At 45.6% G+C, this 23,480-nt stretch overlaps 1 protein-coding gene across 7 annotated transcripts; it reads left to right on the top strand.

Moving 5' to 3' along the window:
• SDR42E1 (short chain dehydrogenase/reductase family 42E, member 1) lies at positions 1-23,480 on the top strand. Of its 7 annotated transcripts, XM_043898144.1 has the most exons (4): positions 4,308-4,357; positions 17,942-19,252; positions 20,361-20,453; positions 21,295-23,480. In XM_043898144.1, the coding sequence occupies exons 3-4, from the start codon at positions 20,386-20,388 to the stop codon at positions 22,406-22,408; spliced, it is 1,182 nt and encodes a 393-aa protein (XP_043754079.1). In that variant the 5' UTR covers positions 4,308-4,357; positions 17,942-19,252; positions 20,361-20,385; the 3' UTR covers positions 22,409-23,480. The 7 variants fall into 7 exon arrangements, with proteins under 7 accessions (XP_043754083.1, XP_043754082.1, XP_043754078.1 ...); XM_043898148.1 differs by lacking the exons at positions 4,308-4,357; positions 17,942-19,252 and adding an exon at positions 1-183; XM_043898147.1 differs by lacking the exons at positions 4,308-4,357; positions 17,942-19,252 and adding an exon at positions 4,150-4,168.

The raw sequence follows: 23,480 nt of genomic DNA, 5'->3' as shown, positions 1-23,480 counted from the left end.
ATGTAAATGTAACTCTATTTTTTTCCCATTTATTTCTCCCTTTTGAATCTTTCTCATTAGTGGAAGGAAATAGGTTTATCCAGGAGATGGAGCAGCATGGTGGAATGAGCATGGAGTGGAGTGGGATTTGGAAGCCTTGCCTGTTAACCCCAGCTCTGCCAATTACTAGTTCTGTGACCTTGGGTAAGTCACTAAATCTTACCTGGGTTCCAGGTGTAGCAAGAGACCACTGTCTGGAATCTCTTACCCACATCTGAGAGTCGTAGTGATAAAAACTTTTAGGGCATCGTCTCCCAGTCTTTATTGTTCATAGGAATTCCCTGGGGACTTCCAAATTTCACAAGACCTTTGCAGATTCTTGTTATGTTTGAAGTGGGATCCAAGATCTGCATTTTGAATAAGCTCCCAAGTGATGTTGATGTGGCTGCCTTCACACTTTGGGGTAACAAGGTAGAGGGTACCTTCCAGGCTCACAATGATTTTCCTTCTTCTAGAAAATGCCCTGGATTTTAGTGGTGGGCTATTAATAGTTGCTCTTATACCCGCTTGCCATAGCTGTATCCCCATAGCTTGTTCCCCCTTGCCACCTCTGCTACATTAGAGGTGATTTCTGACCCAACCAGGGTCAAAAGAAGGTCTCATCTGCAAATCTGGTTTTGAACAGACAACCAGAGTTGGGACATTCACTCACTTGCTCATTCATTCAGCAGTTCTTTTCAAATTCTCTCTATGCCAGATACTCTAACGAGCAGAGGAGATATACTAGTTCAATAAAGCAGGTCTCTGGCCTCACAGAGCATTCATGATAGTACTGTACAAGATAATTTCAGATAAGCTAAGTGCTTTGAAGCAATTGGAGGATTTCAAAGGTTGCAGGGGACCTACTTTAAGCAGAGGTGCTGGGGAAAGCCAAGGTCTCGCTTCCCTTTCTACAATGACCTTGGTGGACAAAAGTTGAATACAAATGAAAAAACATAACAATTGAAAGAAGGCTGGGTCCCTGGTGATTGTGTGCAGGGGAGCCACTCTCCCCTGCAGACTAATTGACCTATGATGAGAATGAAAAAGAAACTTTTATTGCATTAAACCACTGAGATTTCAGGATTTATCTATTACAGAAGCTAGCACTGCTTACCATACATACAGAAATTATTGAACTCTTTCTGAGATTCTAAAAGTTGCCATTTTTTTCACTTATATTTGCTGGAGCTATCCTCTACTGGGCTTCCCTGGTGGCTCAGTGGTAAAGACCCGCCTGCCAATGCAGGAGATGCAGGAGACGCAGATTTGATCCCTGGGGCAGGAAGATCCCCTGTAGAAGGAAATGGCAACCTGCTCCAGTATTCTTACCTGCAGAATACCAAGGACAGAGGAACCTGGCGGGCTACAGTCCATGGGGTCACAAAGGAGTCAGACATGACTTAGTTACTAAACAAGGACACCAAAATTCTCTACTACTTGAAAGAATCTTAACAGATACAATTTCTGTGGGAATCTGATGAGCTAATAGTACAAACTATTGGACATCTGTGAGGAATCATAACTGTAAACTGGTTTTTCTGAAATGTATCCACTTTCTGGATATATTATTAGGGGAAAATTTTTTTTTTTTAAGGTTTGACATGTAAATTAATACTGATGTCAACTTTTTTCCTGGTCATTTCTATCTTCAAATTCTTATTCAGATCTTTATAAAATCAACTCATTAAATTGCAGTGGGTAGAAATTAAGGAAGCAATTGTAAAGTTTATAATTTTCCCTTAAAACATAAGTGCTTAGATTTTAAAAGAGTCCTTGGTGGCACAATGATATTAACATTTAAATTTGCCACATTTCTTCTTATGGGCCATCAACAGGCAGTAAATCTGGGCATCTCTTAGAGATGAATTTCCCCAAAGGATGTCCGTCTTACATACTGCATCCTCAGAGGGATATTTTCTTCCTTGGCTGCTGGTCCCAAGAGCATATTGCCAGTCACCTCACTAGCCTTCCTCTTCCCCTCTTCTAATCTTTATGAATGCTGGGAAGGTGGAGAAAAGCTGTTCCTTAGGACTACTTGCTACAACCATATCTCAGTCTCCTAAGACTTATGGCTAGATCACACTTGAGGACAACACAGATAGGATCAGAGAGGAATGACTCAAGAGGTCAACGCTGGAGACTCGGCTTTCCTCCTGTGGCCTTCATCGATGTTTATATCCCCAGGCTTGAGGTTTTCTTTGTGATTTTGTGTTCTCACTGAAAATTTAGCAGTAAACGACTTATGTCATATGAGCTTACTGGAGTCTGCATGTGGCAACAGCAGTGTATGAAGTCAAAACTCCTATCCTTTGAGCCATCAAAATGAAGTCTTCCCCAGCCAGGGGTCAAGTCGTGTATGTGTGTGTGTGTGTGTGTGTGTGTGTGTACAGAGTCTGCAGGTTTCCATGGAACCAGACTTGTGATGAGGAGAAAAAGATGGGCCTCTCCAGGACACCTTTGAATAAGGATGTCAACATTCCCTTCTATGTGGTTACTGCAGCAACAAAGGTTCAGTTCAGTTCAGTCACTCAGTCGTGTCTGACTCTTTGCAACCCCATGGACTGCAGCACGACAGGCCTCCCTGTCCATCACCAACTCCCAGAGCTTGTTCAAACTCATGTCCACTGAGTCAGTGATGCCATTCAACCATCTCATCCTCTGTCATCCCCTTCTCTTCCCACCTTCAATCTTTTCCAGCATCAGGGTCTTTTCCAAGGAATCAGTTCTTTGCATCAGGTGGCCAAAGTATTGGAATTTCAGCTTTAGCATCAGTCCTTCCAATGAACATTCAGGACTGATTTCCTTTAGGATTGACTGGTTTGATCTCCTTGCAGTCTAAGGGATTCTCAAGAGTCTTCTCCAACACCACAGTTCAAAAGCATTAACTCTTCGACACTCAACTTTCTTCATAGTTCAACTCTCACATCCATACATGACTACTGGAAAAACCATAGCTTTAACTAGACAAACATAGCTTAACTAGACTTTGCAGGCAAAGTAATGTCTCTGCTTTTTAATGTGCTGTCTAGGTTGGTCATAGCTTTTCTTCCAAGGAGAAATTCTTTTAATTTCATGGCTGCAGTCACCACTGCAGTGATTTTGGAGCCCAAGAAAATAAAGTCTGTCACTGTTTCCATTGTTTCCCCATCTATTTGCCATGAAGTGATAGGTCTGGATGCCATGATCTTAGTTTTCTGAATGCTGAGCTTTAAGCCAACTTTTTCAATCTCCTCTTTCACTTTCATTAAGAGGCTCTTCAGTTCCTCTTCACTTTCTGCCATAAGGGTGGCGTCATCTGCATATCTGAGGTTTTTGACACTTCTTCCAGCAAACTTGATTCCAGCTTGTGCTTCAAGTGCGAAGTCAAGTGGGCCTTAGGAAGCACCACTAGGAACAAAGCTAGTGGAGGTTATGGAATTCCAGTTGAGCTGTTTCAAATCCTAAAAGATGATACTGTTAAAGTGCTGCACTGAATATGCCAGCAACAAAGGTTAGTCTTCACATCATTGCTCACTCATTGATCAGAAGTGGAACTGTAAAAATAGGGAAAATTGGGGACACAGGAAAATATACATAAATATGGAAACTCAGAGACAGAGATTTTAAAAGATACATGGGAAGTGAATACTCAGGAGCCTAGAGAGCCTCATCCATCCATCACCCACCCATCTACCCGTCCACCCGTCCATCTATCCATCCACATATCCATACACCCATTCATCCATCCACGCAATAACTGAGCTGAGCTCCTCCTATTTATCAAGCACTGCCTATGGTCAACACTGTGTGTGCGTTAGTCACTCAGTCGTGTCCGACTCTTTGCAATCTCACGGACTGTAGCCCGCCAGGCTTCTCTGTCCATGGAATTCTCCAGGCAAGAGTACTGGAGTGGATTGCCATTCCCTGCTCCATAGGAACTTCCCAACCCAGGGATCGAATCCTGATCTCCTGCATTGCAGACAGATTCTTTACCATTTACGCTACAGGGAAGTCCTGCTCAACGTTGGAGGTACACAAAGACGAAAACGGAAGTCTAAATTGGAGGTGGTTATAGCCGATGTGCTCTGAAAGGGCTCCCGCGAAGCTGGAACACACGGTTTGGTCACGTCGGGGAGATGCATGACGTGAACTCCACACCACCGCACAGGTATAAGGTGGGAGAAACCTGTACACCATAGAGATGCCGAGACCTCCGAGCATCCTAGAGAGGCCGGAAGTGGCTCCAGGAGGCTGGTCCCACGGCTCAGGCGCCGATTGGGGATGCCGGTGGCGAGAGGAAGGGGCCTGAGTCGCCCCACCTCCAGGAATCCCGGCGTCGCTATCGCCTTCTACCTCTGTGAGTGGGCCGGGTTAGGGAGGGTCGCCCCTCCGCCGGGACCCAGGCGCGGCTGGCGGGGGCGCCTGGGCTCGCAAGCGCGTCAGAGTCCCGCGGAGGGTGACCTCGCCGGCTGCTACCTGCGCGTCGTGGCCGCCCAGGTGGGACGAGCCCGGTGGCCGCTGGTACGGGGCGCGGTCGTGAGTGATGGCCGACCTGAGTATCCCCCACCCCAACCCCAACTTCCCCTCGGGTTCCAAGCAGCGGGCCTCACCGTCGCTTTCTAGGATCGTTGCACCGGCTAGCTTCTGGTTTTCGTCTTCTTTTTGAAAAAGATGGCAGACCCCAAGCTCAGAACTTTCAACAAGTGTCTGTGTCAAGCTAGACTTCATTCACATTTTTTTTTTTTTTAATTATAATCGCACTTTGTGGGGGAAAGATTACTTTCGTTTGATCACAGATGATTCTGGTTTTCCATTTAAGTAGCCGTATAAGGTTCCCATTTAAAATGAAGGTATTTATAGCTAAAAGATAAGGAGTTTTAAATAAAACACAGTAAGTAAGTACTAGTATCAGAGATAGGGCTTCTCTGGTGGCTCAGTGGTAAAGAATCTGCCTGCTATGCAGAAGACACGAGTTCGATCCCTGGGTCAGGAAGAGCCCCCAGAGTAGGAAATGGTAACCCGCACCAGTAATCTTGTCTGGAAAATCCCATGGACAGAGGAGCCTGGCCGGCTACAGTCCACAGGGTCGCAAAGAGCCATACACCATTTAGTGAGTAAGCAGCAACAAGGTATCAGAGATACCAGGTGTGACAGAAATTATGAAGGTGGTAAGTGAATGACACTGCGTTGTTCCCCACCTAGCTGGGTCCTCCTACTCTGACCTGTCTTCAGGTCCTTGCTCCAACTCAGCCTCTGTCACCTGCATAATTTGTGGGCCAGTTTTTTGCTTTGTTTTAGATTTTTTTCCTCTCAGCTTGACTAGGGTAAAAATAACGTGTGGCGTTGTGTGATTTTAGGGTGCACTACTTGATGACCTGATGCGCATATACATTGTGAAATGATAAGCGCAGTGAGGTCAGTTAACATCTCCATCACCTCACAGAATTACGATAGTTTTCTTTGTGTGTGGTGAACACTCGAAAGATCTACTCTCACCTGGCGCGCCGGAAGATGGCAGCGTCCAGGCGGAGGTCTTGAGATCAGATCTGCATGGAGTTGGCGTCTGGGTCAGCAAGGTGGACCCTGGTTCACCCTGGGTGGTTCGTCCTTGGGAGCTGCGGGGTCCCAAAGGGCGGGGTGGGGGGATGGAGATCTACTCTCCTAGCAGCTTCAAGCCTGTAATACGGTAATATTACATATGGCCCCCATGCAGTGTATTTGATCCCCAGAACTCAATTATGTCTTGTAACTAGAAGCTTATACCCTTTGACCAGAATCTCCTCATTTCCCCCATCCCCCACCCCCTGGCAACCACTGTCCTACTCTCTGTTTCTATGAGATCAGCTCCTTTAGAATCTCTGTGTAATCGGGATCACCCCAGTATTTGTCTATGACTTATTTCACTTAGCATAATGCCTTCAAGGTCAATTGGTACTGTTACTAATGGTAGGATTTCTTTCCCTTTTTGAGTGGCTGAATAGTATTCCATGTGTGTGTGTCTGTGTGTGTGTACATCACATTTTCCTTATCCATCCTTTAATGGGCACTTAGGTTGTTTCCATGATTCAGCAATTTTGAATAATGCTGCAGTGAATATGGGGGCGCAGATACCTTTTTGAGATAGTGATTTCCTTTACTTTGGATATATATATATAAACGGGTAGGCAAGGTTCTTGACCTCTGAGTCTTTTTCTCATATCTGAAAAGCTGAGGATAATAATTACCTCAGAAGATTGTTCTGAGGCTTCAGTGGTAAACCTTAAGCCCCTTGCCCATAATAAATAGTAAATGCCACCATATTGTTATTTTCATTTTAGCAAGGAGGAAGCAGGATCCGAGAGTTTCAGTGGCTTTCCCAAGGTCACACAGGGAACTGATGGGAGAACCAAGTCTAGGACTCAGATTTTCTGATTTATAACTTAAAAAGCTTAACCCTGCCTCCCCACTACCTCTGCCTCTTGGGAGGGGATGGGGCACCTCCTGCCTGCCCTTCTGGAAAATGGAAGGGCCCCTTTCACATTGCAGAATGTGTTAGCTGTGAAAGACCCCACGGGACTCAGGTCACCATAGACTTGGCTGCTTCAGGTCAGGACTCTGCACAGCCCTGAGTGCTTGATGTGGGTGAGGTGTAGCCTGTAGAGTCAGATGCATCTGGGTTCTAGTAGGTACAGCCACCTGCTGTCCCAACTACTGACCTGGCCGTAGTAAATGGGGTTTACCAATTAGTACTTACCTAGAGGGTTGTTAGTAGCATCAAGGGAAATGATTTGTGGAAAAGGTCTAGCAAGGTGCTCAGCACACAGTAGGTGATTAATGAATGACAGGTGACAGTACTTTGATATGTTTTAAGTGGCAGGCATGCTGACCTAGAAGGGAGGAAGTACAAGTGTAGTGCTTGCAGGTACAAAAGCAAGGGGCATGTGAAAGGTTGCAGAGTACATACTGTGTTTGGATTTACCAGGTCTAGGATCTGTCAGATACTCCTCGTTCCTGCTGACTTTCTTAGAGAAATGGCTTAGGTTTGCATGGAGTTAATATGATAGTTTGGGAAGCAGGTGGAAAATACTGATTATAAAACTATGTGATTAACTTCTATCATAAGCATCAGGAATAACTGCAAGACTGCAAGGATCTTTTGTGCAACAAATGTCAGGCAAGTGTATGCTCCTCAGTTCTGTCTCGTCACAACAAAGATTTGGAGTGACGGACATTAAAGCCCTCAGCGCGTCACAGCTGTCGGGTCTTGGATAGACCATGTTATAGCTCTTAGACAAATCAGTGTTACAGCTCTATTTTATTTAGAAAATTGCAGGAAAATCCATCCTCGAGGCGTGAGGGCATGCTGACCCAAAGATGCGAAGAGAAGAGAGTGGGGGAGTGTGACAGCATGTGGGGGAGAGAGAGCGAACGCGCTTTGGCTCCTTTTATGTTTTTTCCTCCCCCTGGGGCTGCCCTATGTAAATTGGGCTAGCCTAGGAGTGCTGTTTGTTCTACCTGAGGTCCTCACTCTGGTCCTTGGACCTTCCCTTGACCTTCTTTTGTTCTATTTTCGTGGGCTTTTCCCTTCCTTATCATTTAGCCACTGCCATTCTGGACTCCTGTTTCCTATTCTAACTAGCTAACATTCCCCCCTCAAGAGATGGGAGGCCCAATTCTTTGGGAATAGGGGCATCGAGGACTTTCTGGCTACTTCCTGCTGAACTGGGATGGCGAGGAGTATTGGGCCTCCCCCTCTTGCTAGTCTCAAGCCTCAGAGTCCTTATAGCAGTGTCCATCTAAGGGTGAGTGATATTTTCCATGGTCAGCTGTAGTTTTATATCTTTGTTGAACTGGCACTGCATGTTGTAGCTTGTTGACCTGGGCAGAGACAAAACAGGTTAGACAATTGATAATACATGGAGCAATCATAAGCAGCATCAATATGGCATAACAAGGACTAGTAGCGGCATTAGCCAATTCCAAATTCACATTGCCAGGATGGCTCAAGTCCCTCCCTGTTCAGGGATCAGAAGATCTATCTCCTGTCTGTTTTGGAGTACAATCCCTGCCAAGCTGTGTTGGCTCTTTAGAGCTATCCTGAGAAATCTTATCCCCAGAAACCAGATTTTGGGGGTGTTCATTAGAATGGCACCCATCTCTCAATTAGGAATATCCACTAGAAGAAGGTGTATGTTCCGTGCAGTTTCAGAGCAATAAGCACAGCCGGCACATGTGTAAAAGTTAAGACTTGGGTGCTGAACCTTTTGATAGCATCAGTGAATTTTTTTTTTTAATGATACATAGAAGAAAAAGGACTAAATTCTACTTAAAACACACACACACACAAACACAAAACACTAATTTCTCGTTTAAATCGATGACCTTCCCATATATTCAAAATGGAGCAAAAACCCCAAACTCATCATTTCTATTAACATTGCTTTTTTTAAAAAATTAGATCTTTCAAATGTTAGAAACAATGGTATGAAGTGCCCTTATCTGCTCAAACCTAAGGAAGAACATTTTTATAAAGTAGTGTTACACGGGAAATGATTAGGTTTCAGTTTTGTAGTAGTTTAAAAGTGCTACATACTACTTGAAATTATTGTTTACAGATTAGTGACACGGACTGGAGGGAGGATCCGGTCGGCATCTGATTTCCGGATGCCCTCATACATACAGTACTTCCAAACTCAAGTCCAGCCATAAGCTATTTTGCTAACACGTCAGAGTAATCTGTATTTTTGTATGTGATTTCTACTTTTATAGACTTGTTTTAAAATAAAACACATTTTTATAAAAATGGAAAAAAAAAAAAAAAAGAATGGCACCCATTTGTAGTTCTGAATAGGCATCTGAGATCTCCCAGGGGCTCACAGGTATACTGAGTGTTTTCTTCTGTTTTCTTCCACAGCTTGACTCATAAGTAGTGAATCCAGGAGTCATGTCCTGGTACCTTAACTGCTGTGGGGGTAGAAAGTATTACAGGGTAGGGGCCCTTCCATGTGGGCTAGAGTTGAGCCTTTGGGGGCCCATCTTTCCAGACTTTAATTAGGACTTGAGTCCCTGGAGCATATAGTGGTGACTCCTTAGAATCTTTTGGGTCCTGGTTCATACCCTACAAGCATATATCATGTTGAAATTGCCCAATGGCCATGGTATAAGACTGGAGGGCCTATACCTCTGGATTTAGGAAGAGGTCATTGACATAAACAAAAGGTCTTCCATATAAGACCAACCTGTTCCTTAGGGGCAGTAGGGGTGTGGAGGAGAGCTATTGGTAAAGCCTCCTTCCATCCCAGGGAGCTTTCCTGGGTTCTTTTTTATCGCTGATTTTAGGAATTGATTGGCTCTTTCTACTTTTTCTGAAGACTGAGGCCTCCAGGCACAATAGAGATAATAAGTAATGCCCAATGCTTTAGAGACCCATTGGGTGACCTTAGAAGTAAATGATGTCCCAGTGTCACTTTGTAATGACCTGGGCAGACCAAATCTTGGAATGATTTCATGGAGCAATTTTTTTTACCACCTTCTCAGCCTTCTCAGTCCAGGTGGGAAAAGCCTTCAGTCCATCCTGTGAATGTATCTATCATGACTAATAGGTATTTATACCCTTGAGAAGCTGGCATCTGGGTGAAGTCCATCTGCCAGTCCTCTCCTGGATAGGCCCCACGTCATTGGATAGGCTGGGCCAGCTGGGGTCTTCAAGCTCCTTAGGGGTTGTTTAACTGGCAAGTGGGACAAGAGAAGACCACTTGCCTTATAGTTGTTTGGAGGCCTGTTCCTCTGAAGGACCTTTCTAGTAATCTTTGGAGGGCCTTTTCTCCTAAATGAGTGGTGGCATGTAAAGAGTTAACCAACTTCCATCGGAGGTTTGCAGGCAGAAAAAGGAGTCCCTCCTTTTGCAACCACCCCATATGATCTTCTTGAAAGCCCTCAGTCTTAGCTTTAAGAGTCTCACCTTCAGTATATGAAGGAGTTTCTGGCAAATTAGTCTGTGAAACTAAGGTGGCAACCCCTACTAGGCCATTGTTCTGTAATGCTGCTCTCTTAGCTGTCTGATCAGCTGCTTGGTTCCCTCTTGCCACTTCTGTGCTCCCTTTTTGATGTCCTTTACAGTGCGAGACTGAAACCTCAGTGGGCAGATGGACTGCCTCCGAGAGTCTAAGAATTTGATCACCATATTTGATTGGGGACCCTCTGGTGGTCAAGTGGCCCCTTTCTTTCCAAATAGCAGCATGTGTATGTAGCACCAGAAAGGCATACTTGGAGTCGGTGTCAATAGCTATTTTTCTTCCTTTTCCCAGCTCTAAAGCTCGAGTCAGGGCTATGAGCTCAGCTAATTGGGCTGAAGTACTTGGTGGCAGAGGCTTAGCCTCTATGATCTCAAAATTGGAGACTACTGCATATCCGGCTCTTCTTTTTCCATCTAAAACAAAGCTGCTTCCATCAGTGTACCAGATATCCTCAGGATTGGTCAGAGGATCTTCCAACAATCCCTCTTGGGGTTTTGTCCAGTGGTCCAAGGTTTCTAGGCAAGAGTGAAAGGGGAGAGAGCCCTCGGGGGTAGGTAGGAGGGTGGCTGGATTAAGAACCTCACAAGGGGATATAGTGAGGCCTGAATTTTCCATCAGCATTACTTGATATCTGAGGATTCTTTGATCAGACATCCATAAATGGCCTTTACCATTTAGGGGTTGTTTTACTTGGTGGCTGGTAAAAATAGTTAGTTTGCCCCCAAAGGAGAGTTTTAAAGCATCTTCTATCATGATTGCAATAGCTGCAAGATTTCGAAGGCGGGGGTGGCCAGCCTCGGGTGGTTGGATCGAGCCTCTTGGATAAGTAAGCTACAGGCTGGGGCTCAGATTCCAACCTTTGAGTTAACACTCCCAAGGCTATTCCCTTTCTTTCATCGACATAAAGTTGGAATGCTTTTTCTGGGTCTGGCAACCTCAAGGCAGATGCCTGAGTTAAGGCCTGTCTTAGAAGGCCTGCCTTCTTTTGAGGAGTTCCCCACATCAATGGGATTGAATCATCCCATCCCTTTAAGCTTTCATATAAGGGCTGGGCAATTAGACCATAGTTGGGTATCCAGATTCTACAATACCTAGTTAGCCCCAGGAAAGCTCGCAATTGTTTTCAAGTCATGGGGGAGGGCATCTGGAGGATTCCTTGTACCCGATCAGAGGACAGCCTCCTGAACCCGTGTGTAATCTGAACTCCCAGGTAAGTGACCTTTGTCTTGACCATCTGTGCCTTAGCATGGGAGACTTTATATCCCATTTCTGTCAAAAAGTTTAGAACCTGAATTGCATGTTGTTGGACAATTTTCTCATCTGGAGAGCAGATTAGTAGGTCATCTACATATTGTAATATTTTCCTGTTAGGTCCAGATCTAGGAGATCCCGGCTAAGGGCCTGTCCAAACAGCTGGGGGCTATCTCTGAACCCCTGAGGTAATACTGTCCAAGTCATCTGTTGGTGTTTTTCTCCTGGGGCCTCCCACTCAAAGGCAAAAAGATATTGGGATTCTTTAGCCAGTGGTATGCAAAAAAAAAAAAAATGCATCTTTGAGATCCAAGACTGTAAACCACTTGGCACTGGGTGGGATTTCTCCCAAGATTACATAGGGATTGGGTACTGTGGGATGGAGGGGGACTACAGCTTCATTTATGATCCAGAGATCTTGAACCATTCACCAGATTCCATCCTTTTTCTTTACTGACAGGATTGGGGTGTTACACGGCAAACTCGTGGGGACCAATAGCCCACAAACAAGGAATTTATTTATTAAAGGCTGTAGTCCCTCCCAAGCCTTTCTTTTGAGGGGATATTGTTTCCAGTTAGGAAACCGAGTGGGATCTTGGAGGACAACGATGACCGGTTCAGCTTGGTGGGCTCATCCATGAATCCCCTGGTCCCACACCTGGGGGTTAATTTTGTCTTCCCATAGTTTTTGGTCCCTCCCTATTGAAGAAGGTGTAAAGGGTTCTTCAGTAGTAACCAGGAGCTGTAGGGCTCTAGGGGCTGAAAAGCTTCCCATCACAAGGGTGGTCCCCAGTTTAGTGACTATGTCTCTTCCCATTAAGGGAGTAGGACACTCAGGGACCACCAGAAACTGGTGGGAAAATATTTGTGCATCCCAGCAACAAAGAGATGCTCGGGTGAATCTTTTAGTAGTTGTTTTTCCTGTAGCACCCCAAATGGTACAGGTTTGGGAGGAGAAGGCTCCCGAGTAGGAGATCAAGACAGAGTAGGTAGCCCCTGTGTCAACCAAGAAATTCTCGGACCTACCTGCCACATCAGTTGCACCCTTGGCTCCAGCCCCGTGATGGTTATCTGTGACAGGTGGGCTGGCTGGAGCGGGCCACTTCAGTCCTGTTGAACCATCATGAGGGAAGGCTTGGCGCTTGACCTTGAGGCTCTTGGGTCCCATGGGCCCAATATCCCAGTTGATGGCATTTGTAGCAAGCCATTTTAGGACACTTGTCATGGTTTGGACACTCTTTGGCCCAATGTCCTGCCTGTCTACAGATTAGGCATTTGCCTCGTGCCTTGTCCTTCAAGGACTCGGGTGTGCCATAGGGCTTCCCTGGAAGGCGGCCAGCATCTGGGCATGCCTTGTCTCTTTCCTTCTCTCCCTCTCCTGGGCCTTGGCCTCTTTCTCCTGTTCTCTGTTATAAAAGGTATTGGTGGCTGTCTGGACCATCTCCTCTAAAGAGGAAGCAGGGTCCTGCTGCTGTAGCTATTGTAAGTTAATTTCTGATATCTGATGTACATTGGGACAGGAATTTGTCCTTTAAAATCACCTGTCCCTTGTAAGAGTCTAAGTCCAAATTGGTAAACTTTTGGAGGGCCTCTTTTAGCCTTTCCAGAAAGGCAGTGGGGTTCTCAATGGGCTCCTGAGTTATTGCTGAGACTGGACACAGTCCCACAAGTAATAGGCTTCCTTCTATTTCCATGGGTGGACTTCCTTAGGGGTGAGTCTTTCTGAAGCTTATCCTACCCAGAACTGTTGCAACCTGATAGCCAGGTGTCCCCGGGTCAGGGTGCAGATCCCCAGGCAGGCTGAGGCATAACAGCCTCCTAGAGATTGAATCCCTGGGCAGGTCGAGGCATGATGGCCTCCCAAGAATTGGGTCCCTGGGCAGGTCGAGGCATGATGGCCTCCCTAAAATTGGGTCTCTGGGCAGGTCGAGGCGTGACGACCTCCTGGGACCCCTGGACTGGCAGACCTCCAAGCAGGTTGAGGCGTGACAACCTTTCAAGGACCAGATCCCTAGGCAGGTCAAGGCAGGTTGACCTCTGGGACCCCCAGACTAGAGCTGGGCATCCCCAAGGTCTCCAGCATGACCAGTGCTGGGTAAGATTGCTGCTAAGTCACTTCAGTCGTGTCCGACTCTGTGTGATCTCGTAGGATTAGGGGTTGTAATTTTAACTCATTGCTGGTTCGTCCACTGTGGATGGGAGTAGATATGATGTAAAGCAATCCAAGCCTGTGCCCTGAGATTGGGAAACAGTGTAACAGTCATAAGCCTTATCTTCTTACTGCTCGAAGGGATTGTAAATCACTGATTTCTTTCCCTAGTCCTCCATAAGAGCAGGTTAGGGTGTCTCCAGTGGTAAACATTTTGTTGTCATAGACCCACTTTAGGTAATAACAGAAGTAGTGACAAAGGAGTGGGTTATCTGGCCCTGTTAGGGGCATTACGGTATTTTAATAGTAGGCTGGGTGGAGCAATGTTGCCTACAAGGGGGCAGGGTCCTGATTGTAGGAGTTAGTAATTGGCTTAAGAACAAATTTGTTTAGAGCAACAGACCAAATGTTCCATAAAAGTGGAGTGGAAATTTGATCCGGGGGTATGTTTGTAACTTTAGAAGAAGGGTGGTAAGGGTTTGGGCCCAAACGACTGTGGGGCTAACTCCCAAAGTGGCAAACATTATCCCTGGAAGCCCAGTTGCCTTTGAAGGGATGCCAGCTGATGGACTTCTAGCAGGTGTTGTGTGCCCGTCGCCTGCCCTAGCGGGTTCACTGGGAGATGCTGCTGTTGCACATGTTGTAGGAAACATGGAAGATGAAGGGCTGAATATCTAGAGGGGTTGGATATTATACAGTATTTCCCTCCCAAGGGCCAACTATTTTCTGGTTGTCCCTCCATAAGATTGTAGAGGCAACATTGTGGGCCCAGCAGTGGGGCTGAGGAAAAGAGCATGAAACAGGAAGGAAGGGGGCAGAGCACAACCTTTGAAAGAATGACATAGCACAAGGGCATAACGTGAACCAATTAAAATCAATTGGGTCCAAGGTGACAAGTCAAATTCAAGTAAACCTTAATCCCCAATCTGTAAGCCAAATGACCCACCCAGAGGTGGCAGGGCAGATCTAAAGCACTGTCAAAAGACAAAGGAGTGGGTGGTTCCCCAATGGTTGGGATGATCCTCCCACTCGTTAGCATATGAATTCACCCCGCTTTCAAAACCTAGCCAGGCCTCATTCCATGGCCCCTACCCTGTAGAGTGTGGCACTTCTCTCTGAATCTTAACAAATCCACCTCTCACCTATCGCTTTGTCTCTCACTGAATTTTTGCAATAAGACATCAGAGCCGGAGCTTCATGGGTTTTGGCTGGGCTTGAGTCCCGGGAGAGAGCTGAAGGACAGGAGGGAAAAATAGTGGGAAAAACGTGCCAAGGGATCCCCTTCATAGCCTGCCGGAAAATCTGCTAAATACCTGACCTGTGCTCAGTTTTCATTGGCCTGATCCTTGGCATAGAGAAGCTTAAGGACAGAGGAACCCCCACCGGCTTGGCTAACAGCTACTGGGGCTCAGCAGATAGTGCCTTTAGGACATACCAAAGAGTAGCCTCTCCGGAGTCCCTCAATTGAGCCCACTGCTGCCTGTCTTTTCACAGGGGGGTTCGAGGAAACAAGAAACAAGAGATTGTAAAGGAATTAAGATTTCTTTAGGCATATGTCCCTCCAGCCATAGGAGTGAGGACCTCCTACCTTAACCGGAGGTCTTCTGGAATCTGAGACTGAGCTGGGTGAGCTTTCTACAGAGTTCGATTTTCGGTGTCCTGGGTTCTAGCACGATGGGCCTCTTGTCACTTCCCTTGCTTTCGCTGAGTTGGGCTCCTGCTGTGCTTGCGCCTAGGTTGTTTCAGCCAGGTTAAACCCAAGTCACGGCACCATAGATGTCAGGCGAGTGTATGCTGCTCGGTTCTGTCTCGTCACAACAAAGGTTTGGAGTGACGGACGTTAAAGCCCTCGGCGTGTCACAGCTGTCGGGTCTTGGGCAGACCGTGTTATAGCTCTTAGACAAATCAGTGTTACAGCTCTATTTTATTTAGAAAATCACAGAAAAATTCATCCCCGAGGCATGAGGGCATGCTGACCCAAAGACGCGAAGAGAAGAGAGTTGGGGAGCGCGCTGGCACAAAAAAGAGAGAGCGCACGCTTTGGCTCCTCCTCCTATATGTTTTTCCTCCCCCGGGCCTCCCCTATGTAAATGGGGCTAGCCAGGAGTGCTGTTTGTTCTACCTGAGGTCTCACTCTGGCCCTGGGGCCTTCCTTTGACCTTCCTTTGTTCTATTTTCGCGGGCTTTTCCCTTCCTTGTCTTTTAGCCACGGCCATTCTGGACTCCTGTTTCCTGTTCTAACTACCTAACACAAATATCTAGGTAAACGGAGTTTGACCGGGTAGCTGGACAAGATCAGGTGATAGAATTAACTTCCCTGCCACTGCCAGTAAAACTCAAAACTGCAAATACCCCTGTTTGTTATGATTGTGTCAACTTTCCACTTAATGCTGTGCCGTTAATTTTCTTCACAGATGTGTTTGGCCTTTTAGGTTTTACACCTCACATCCTTTTTACCTCTATCAGGGTGACTCTCCTTATTGTCTCTAACTACTTGTTCATCCTTATGGCTCTGGCTGCTTTGTATTAAACGCAGTTAACTTTCAGATCATGTGTGGAATTTGAGCAGCACCATTTCTAAACCCTCTAGCTTCAATACACTTTCCTGATCTCAGTACGAACACAGTTAACTTTTGCCTCCATTCAGTACCTGGGCAGTAATTTAAAACATGCCATCATAGGATTAAGCTACTTGGATATATTTTTATCTTCCTTTAAAGTAAATACAGTAAATTTTTATCTTTATGAAAGCCATCTTCAGTTCTGCTCACCGTACACAGTAGTGCCTAGACTCGTATGTTGCATTTTAATACCAGAGGGTCAGTAGCATCGTCTTCTTGAACCCTGGGGATGAAGGAACTGTGTGCATAAGCTGAGGTTCTTATTACTGATCCTTCACATTTAATTAGGTCTTTGTAAATCTGAAGTACTCCTAGTCATTTTTATGAGTTTCTTCTCATGACTTCCCTGTGAGATGTCAACTTTATTACCCTCGTTCTATCTTAGTATTATCAAGGGGTCAGGCGGACTTTAAATTTCATTTTTTCTTGTTTATAATTAGGATTCCTTTTTTTTTGGATCGTGTACTTAACCATAACCTGTATCTGATAAAATTATTCCTCAGATTAAATGTGATCCTCCCCCCCCCCCAACCCAGAGGGAAGCAATTACTGAACAAAGCCACATTTTGGAAGAGCCTTAAAGCAATTGAGATTGTAAACAGTGGTCTGAGTGCCCAGCCCTGGAAGGAATCAGACACGGAAGCTAGTAAAGCAGCCACCATGAAATATAAAAAATCAGGCAGCCGTTTAAAGGAAAACCATGCAGACCCTCTTTTCTCCCTTCTGACTTAGTGTTCATGGGAATTTCTTTTGGTTTCCTGTGAAATGTGTTTGCTGGATTTTTCTGTGCTCGCTGATACAGACAGCTGGAAAAGGAGGAGGTGGCTTCTGGGTGGTAGCACTAATGGCTGGTCATCTATGAAGGTTTCACCAGCCAGGTGGGTAGGCCTCTTTCCTTGCCGTTTGTCTTGCTAAATTATTAATCTTTCCTTACTTCTTACCATTCCTCTGACCCTCCAGTACAGTCACATAGGTTCTTGCCCCAGATAATTCTGGAATTAGTTGGATGGTAATGAGGAGCAGCATGAATAGGCCTGACAGGTACTCAGAAGCGTTAATAATTTGAATTTGTTCATTCCTGGTGTGATTAATGAGCACATGAACCAGGACTGGCCTGTGGTCTTATGACTGGACGGGAATGTGCAGTTTTAAAAACAAAGGACATTGATACACACTGCTGTATTTGAAATGGATAACCAACAAGGACCTACCATATAGCACAGAGAACTCTGCTCAATGTTATGTGGCCGCCTGGATGGGAGCGGAGTTTGGAGGAGAACGTGTACATGTCTATAGATGGCTGACTGACTTTGCTGTGAGCATGAAACTATCACAGTGTTGTTAACTGGCTATACTCCAATATAAAATAAAAACTTTTTAAAAAAAGGACAATGAGAGATTTGGAAGAATTTCTTTTTTTCTTTTTCCTTTCCTAAAAAATACTTATTTATTCATTTACTTTCACTGCAGGATCTTGAGTTGCAGCATGCGAACTCTTAGTTGCAGCGTGTGGGATCTAGTTCCCTGACCAGGGGTAGAACCTGGGTCACCTGCAGTGGGAGCACGGAGTCTGAACTACTGAACCACCAGGGAAGTCCCTGTGAAGAATTTTCTGTTGGAAAATTCTTAGCTGGACTCTTTGAAGCCTTGTCCATTTTCTGATTTCCTTATCAGCAAATTCGTGTGAAGATAGAAAAATATCTTAACCTTCCCCCCACCACCCCCGGCATCCTCTTAATGAAAACCATGTAACCAAAGAGAACAGTTCTAAAACCTGTAAGTGCTGTTTTGCTTAATGGTGTCACCATCCATAGACTTCACCTGCTGCCCCTGCCTCATCGTGATCTCAGCTGAGCACACTGGCCCTGCCCCTTCATTACCCCTCACCTAGACTCCTGCAAACCTCCAATCTCTCCCTCTTCCAGGTAAAGCTTAATCTTTGACAAGGACTGAAGTGAGCCCGCCATCCTGGACACCTGCAGAGACTCTCTTGTCTGCAGAATAGAGTGCAGGCTCCCCCGAAGGAATCTTGGTTTCTCCGTTTTGCCTTCTACTTTAATTTGCAGAAGCCTGTCTCCTCTAGCATACGCTCCAGAATGCAGGAATTGTCACATTTTGCTTTATGTCATTTTCATGCCAGAACTTTTCTTTTTAGGAGCTAAGTTAAATGAAAATGGCAGCACTGATTGGCATACACAATGACGACTCTTGGACACAACCAGGCCCTGCATAATTTGTGCCCATTATCATTTTACTAAATTGGATGTATTTCACCATGTTCCAAATCATCCATGAATTCTGCAAATACTTGATGGCCATCCACTGCGTCCGAGGTTCTGGTGGGGACATGCCAGTGAGATAGGGTGAAGGTTTCAGTTCTCATGTCACCCACGTTCTGCTGGAAGGAGATCAGTCGTCAGAAAGGAAACAAATACATTTAGGTCATGAAATGTGCCACGAAGAAAACAAAGCAGCGTTCAGATAAGGGAGAGCTCTTCAGAAACTACCCCCTGCATCGAGCACCTGAGCAGACCTAAATATTGAGAAAGACGCAGCCTGGCAGGGATCTGGCTCGTCGGCGGTTCACACAGAGGTGAAGCAAGGAGTGTGCGTAGGCCTCAGGGCACAGATGAGCTTGGCATCATCAAGAAAAGGGAAAAGTTCAGGGGGGCGGAGCGTAGAGTCCCAACAGAAGAGTGAGAGGAAGTCAGAGAAGGAGGTTGCCACCGGGTCACGGTGGTGACAGTAAGAAGTCTGGGTTAAAGTGTCAGTGACAGACACCCTTCTGTGTCGGGAAGCAGCATCAGTGACAACAAAGTCATGTGATCACGCTGAGCGATTAATGGACTACAGCAAGTTTTATGGCTGGCTATTCCAAATCCAAATGGGAGCGTCCTGCACTCAGAAAATAATAGAAACATAAGGTCACATATTAAAAGGATGCTGGGGCATTCATTCTTGATGGATTTTCTTGTAAGCACAACAATGGCAACTGTTTAGTCAGACCTTGGAACTCCAGCTATCCTTCACATCATTTTGCTCAGTTTTCCTAATTTTCTCACCCTCAAACCATGGAGACAGTCACTGGCTGAATCTTGTCTTCAGCTGTCACACCAACTGATTTCCACACGAATGATCTGGTTAGCTTTACTGGCGATCAAAGCTTCTTAGTAGAGTTATCCAGAAGAATCTGACAAGCTTTGTGTAACCCTGTACTTCTGAGAGACCTAATCATGGTATGTGGGAATGTAAGAGAAAAATTGAATCCCTAGACTCTGGAAGTCAAAGAAAAGGAAATTCAAGAAGTGACATCGGTGGAGCACCTATACTACATCAGGCAATTTTTATACACGTTCCCATTCAGTCTCCAGAATCCTGTGAGCTTATTTTTAGCTCCGATTTTTAATGCAGCAACAACTCAGAGGGATGAACCTGTCCAAATGGTAGCACCCTTGGTTGCTTGCAGTCTCCCTAACTATCCACACTTTTCAGTTGTCTCCACTTACTTGACTGAATGAGCAAAAGTGTGTGTGTGTGTTTAAATGCATTTGAGGACCTGCGAGCCTCCTGTTCCATTTCTTCTTAAGTGGAAAGAGTTGAGTGGGCCACTTTTTGCTTGTTTTGTCTTGTTTTTGAAAGAAAGGTGTCTTGGAGCCTTGAAAAAATAATAATTATAATTTTAGCATAGATGCGGAGGGAGGGAGAAGCAAGGCATTGAGCACACACAGTACTTAGAAGATTTCCTGGGTGGGTGAATATGGTTTGCTACATAAAGGACCTTTTTGTCCTTCCCCGCTTTTTTTACTTTTTTTTTTCTTTTTTTTTACATAAAAGCCAGTATTAAACCATGCTGCAGTGTGCTGTCTTAAACAAAAGATGTTGGAAATTTGCTTCAGAGTTCTGTCGTTGATTTTTCTGGTGGGTGGGGGGGTGGTGCGGAAAATGACCCTCCCTACCAAATTCGAACAACTTCTTTTCAAAAAGCCTCTAGTGTTTTACACGGATTAAGAATAATTCTTTCTATTTGGAGAGTGCTTTGTGGTTTTTCAAAACACTTCCAGCTACATTATCTTATTTAACCTTCACACTGACCTTGCCAGGCAGTCAGAGCAGATTATTACTGTTCCCGCTGACACACGGGAAGAAATGTTGTGCAGCCCAAGAAGTGACAGGAGGGGGGTGGGCAGGAGTCAACTAATGTCACAAAGCCATGACGGGAACCCAGGTCTTGGCTTTTCTTTCTGCTGGAGCACACTGCCCTTTTTGTGTCTATTAACCCCAAGTAGGGGACCATGGCATCGGCAGTTGGGTCAGTAACAGTGGTGCATCTTCCTTTCTTCATAGGTCTAGTTATCTTTGACTGCCACATATGGATTTCCACAAATCTCCGAAGGAAACGGTCCTCATTACAGGAGGAGGTGGCTATTTTGGATTCCGGTCAGTGCCTCTGTAAAATATGTCCATGGAAGTATTTTACTGGTAGTTGCTGGGAAAAGTATAGCTTTCAACCCACATTAATGCAGTGTAGACTTTTACTTGTTGGTACAGTGTAGACCAGGAATGAACCATGCTGCCCACTGCCCAGATTAGGAAATTGAGAACTATAGATACATTCTACTTGAAGAAAAATCCTTTATAAAGCCACTGAATCGGGGTAGGGAGATAGTCATAGCACAAAAAAAAAAAAAAAAAATTAAAATAATAGCTATTCTTTCACAGTTACATTACCATTCATAAATATTCTGAAGAACAGATGGTGGGTGCTAGAACAGGGGGAGGAGGGGTTTTCTGGTAGCTCAGTGGTAAAGAATCCGCCTTCAATACAGGGAGCTGCAGGAGATGCAGGTTCGATCACTGGGTCAGGAAGATTCCTTGGAGGAGGACGTGCAACCCACTCCAATATTCTTGCCTGGAGAATCCCATGGACAGAGGAGCCTGGTGGGCTACATTCCATGGGGTCACAGAGTCAGGCATGACTGAAGTGGCCTAGCATGCATGCATGCCTGGAACAGGGGGCTGGGGGAATGTAATATGTGGACACCACCATCTTTGAAGATAAAGCCTCTCTCTCTTTTTTTTTTTTTTAAAGCCTCTCTCTTTGTAATTTAAATAAATGTGAAGATGCTCATTTTTGAATATTTGCATAAGCAAGACTTGTACCAATGAACGTGTAAAGTGAGGAACTCACAGGATAAGCCAAAGAGACTGGGAAAGTTATATACTTTTCCAAGGCATAGCTTAATAGTGATTTGATCTAACTTTTACTCTCGTCTTGCAGCCTTGGCTGTGCTCTGAACCAACAGGGAGTCCATGTGATTCTGTTTGACATCAGCCGCCCTGCTCAGACCATTCCAGAGGGCATCCAGTTTATACTGGGAGACATCCGCCATCTCTCTGACATAGAGAACGCCTTCCAGGGTGTCGACGTGGCTTGTGTGTTCCATATCGCGTCTTACGGTATGTCGGGGCGCGAGCAACTGAATCGAAGCCTGATTGAAGAAGTCAACGTGGGGGGCACAGACAACATCCTCCAGGCGTGCAGGAGGAGAGGGGTGCCGAGATTAGTGTACACGAGCACTTTCAACGTCATCTTTGGAGGGCAGGTCATCAGAAATGGAGACGAATCTCTGCCTTACCTGCCCCTTCACCTCCATCCTGATCACTACTCTCGGACCAAATCTATCGCTGAGAAGAAGGTGCTGTCAGCCAATGGTACAGCCCTGGAGAGGGGTGGTGGGGTCTTGAGCACCTGTGCCCTGAGGCCGGCTGGCATCTACGGGCCCGGAGAACAGAGGCACCTCCCCAGGATAGTGAGCTACATGGAGAAGGGCCTGTTCCGGTTTGTGTACGGAGACCCCAAGAGTCTGGTGGAATTTGTCCACGTAGACAACTTGGTGCAGGCTCACATCCTGGCCTCAGAGGCCCTGAAAGCCAACAAGGGCCACATTGCCGCCGGGCAGCCCTACTTCATCTCAGACGGCAGGCCCGTGAACAACTTTGAGTTCTTCCGGCCTCTGGTTGAGGGCCTGGGCTACAAGTTCCCGTCCATCCGCCTGCCCCTGACCCTCATCTATTGCTTCGCTTTCCTGACAGAGATGACCCACTTCATCTTGGGGCGACTCTACAACTTCCAGCCCTTCCTCACCCGCACCGAAGTTTACAAAACCGGCGTCACGCATTACTTTAGCCTGGAGAAAGCCAAGAAGGAGCTGGGGTATGAGGCTCAGCCATTTGACCTCCAGGAGGCAGTCGAGTGGTTTAAAGCCCACGGTCACGGCAGACTTCCCGGGAGTCGTGACTCCAAGTGTCTTGTTAGGGATGGGCTGGTGATCTTGCTCCTGGTCACAGTGGTTCTCGCATGGCTGCTGCCTTCTGTGATCCTGTCGGTGTGAAGGAGGAGCGGCACTGAGGTGGTTTTCAGGAAACACAAGTTTTAAAAGTAGATAATAGATACCTGATGTAAACATTTGGATCTTCAAGTTGCTACTTAGGAATAAATTCTTGGGGGACTTCACCCTGGCTGTCCAGTGGTTAAGACTGAGTTTTCAGGGCAGGAGGTGTGGGTTTGCTCTCTGGTTGGAGAATTAAGATCCCATGTGCTATGTGGCACAGCCAAAAAAAAGAAATTGATTCCTGGATTAAGTCTTCATTTCCTACCTCCCTGCACAAATCCTGAAGGGAGAAAATAGAAACCAGGATAAGTTTGAGATTCAGTTCCTTGGGTCCTCCTCCTTCAGACATGGACAGTAGACATCATTCTGAAGCCCACAGAGCTAAACTCCCTCAGATGGGAAAAGTCTTACTTGAATTTCTCAGAAGCCAAAAATGTACTTATTTTCATTCCATATGTTCTGCATTGACTTCACAGAGGTTGAAACACACACTGATATGGGAATGGCAAAATGCTAACAGGCTTGTACTTGTGTGAAAAACACCAAGTTGAACTATGTCCCGACAGCCCAAGCCTCTGAGAAGATGGTCGCTTTTGCAGGAGAGGTGGTTGCTAGTCACAGCATACGTTCTAGGAATGAGTTTTTGCCCTTCATGACATGAAGGTGTTATACCTGTGTGACCACATGGTAATGTTTGATGTTGAATAGACATTTATCTTACCTCACAGGATTTTTTGGAGGGTTAAATTAGACCAGGTTATAAAGTGCCACTCACCACACTTACAAGCCATTATTTTTATTAATATTGATTATTATACATTCCTTATGAGGGTTTTCTTCCTCCAGGTATTCTGTTTAGAGGGTGCTATTGCTAGTGACTTTTCTGGAATACCTTTGTGACGTGCCTTCAGAGTCTATAACAAGTGTTCCTAAATATATTCAGTGTTGATAAAGTTGTGGTCTCCAAGGAGAGATTGAAATCTGGGAACAGCTAAAAATCTGATGATTGATGAGAATATTCAAGCTAATGATACCATTTGCAATTAAAAAATAAAGCATAACTCTCAACTAA

The sequence above is a fragment of the Cervus elaphus genome, chromosome 4 (assembly GCF_910594005.1).
Source record: "Cervus elaphus chromosome 4, mCerEla1.1, whole genome shotgun sequence".
In the NCBI taxonomy this organism is placed as follows: Eukaryota; Metazoa; Chordata; class Mammalia; order Artiodactyla; family Cervidae; genus Cervus; species Cervus elaphus.
Note: the sequence above shows the minus strand (reverse complement) of the source record. Positions and strands in the feature narration are given on the sequence as shown.

Excerpts from the sequence above, each read along its gene's own strand:
- SDR42E1 (XM_043898148.1), top strand. The coding sequence starts at position 20,386 with ATGGATTTCCACAAATCTCCGAAGGAAACGGTCCTCATTACAGGAGGA. Across the intron at positions 20,454-21,294 it reads GGTGGCTATTTTGGATTCCG|CCTTGGCTGTGCTCTGAACC; the intron begins GTCAGTGCCTCT and ends CTCGTCTTGCAG.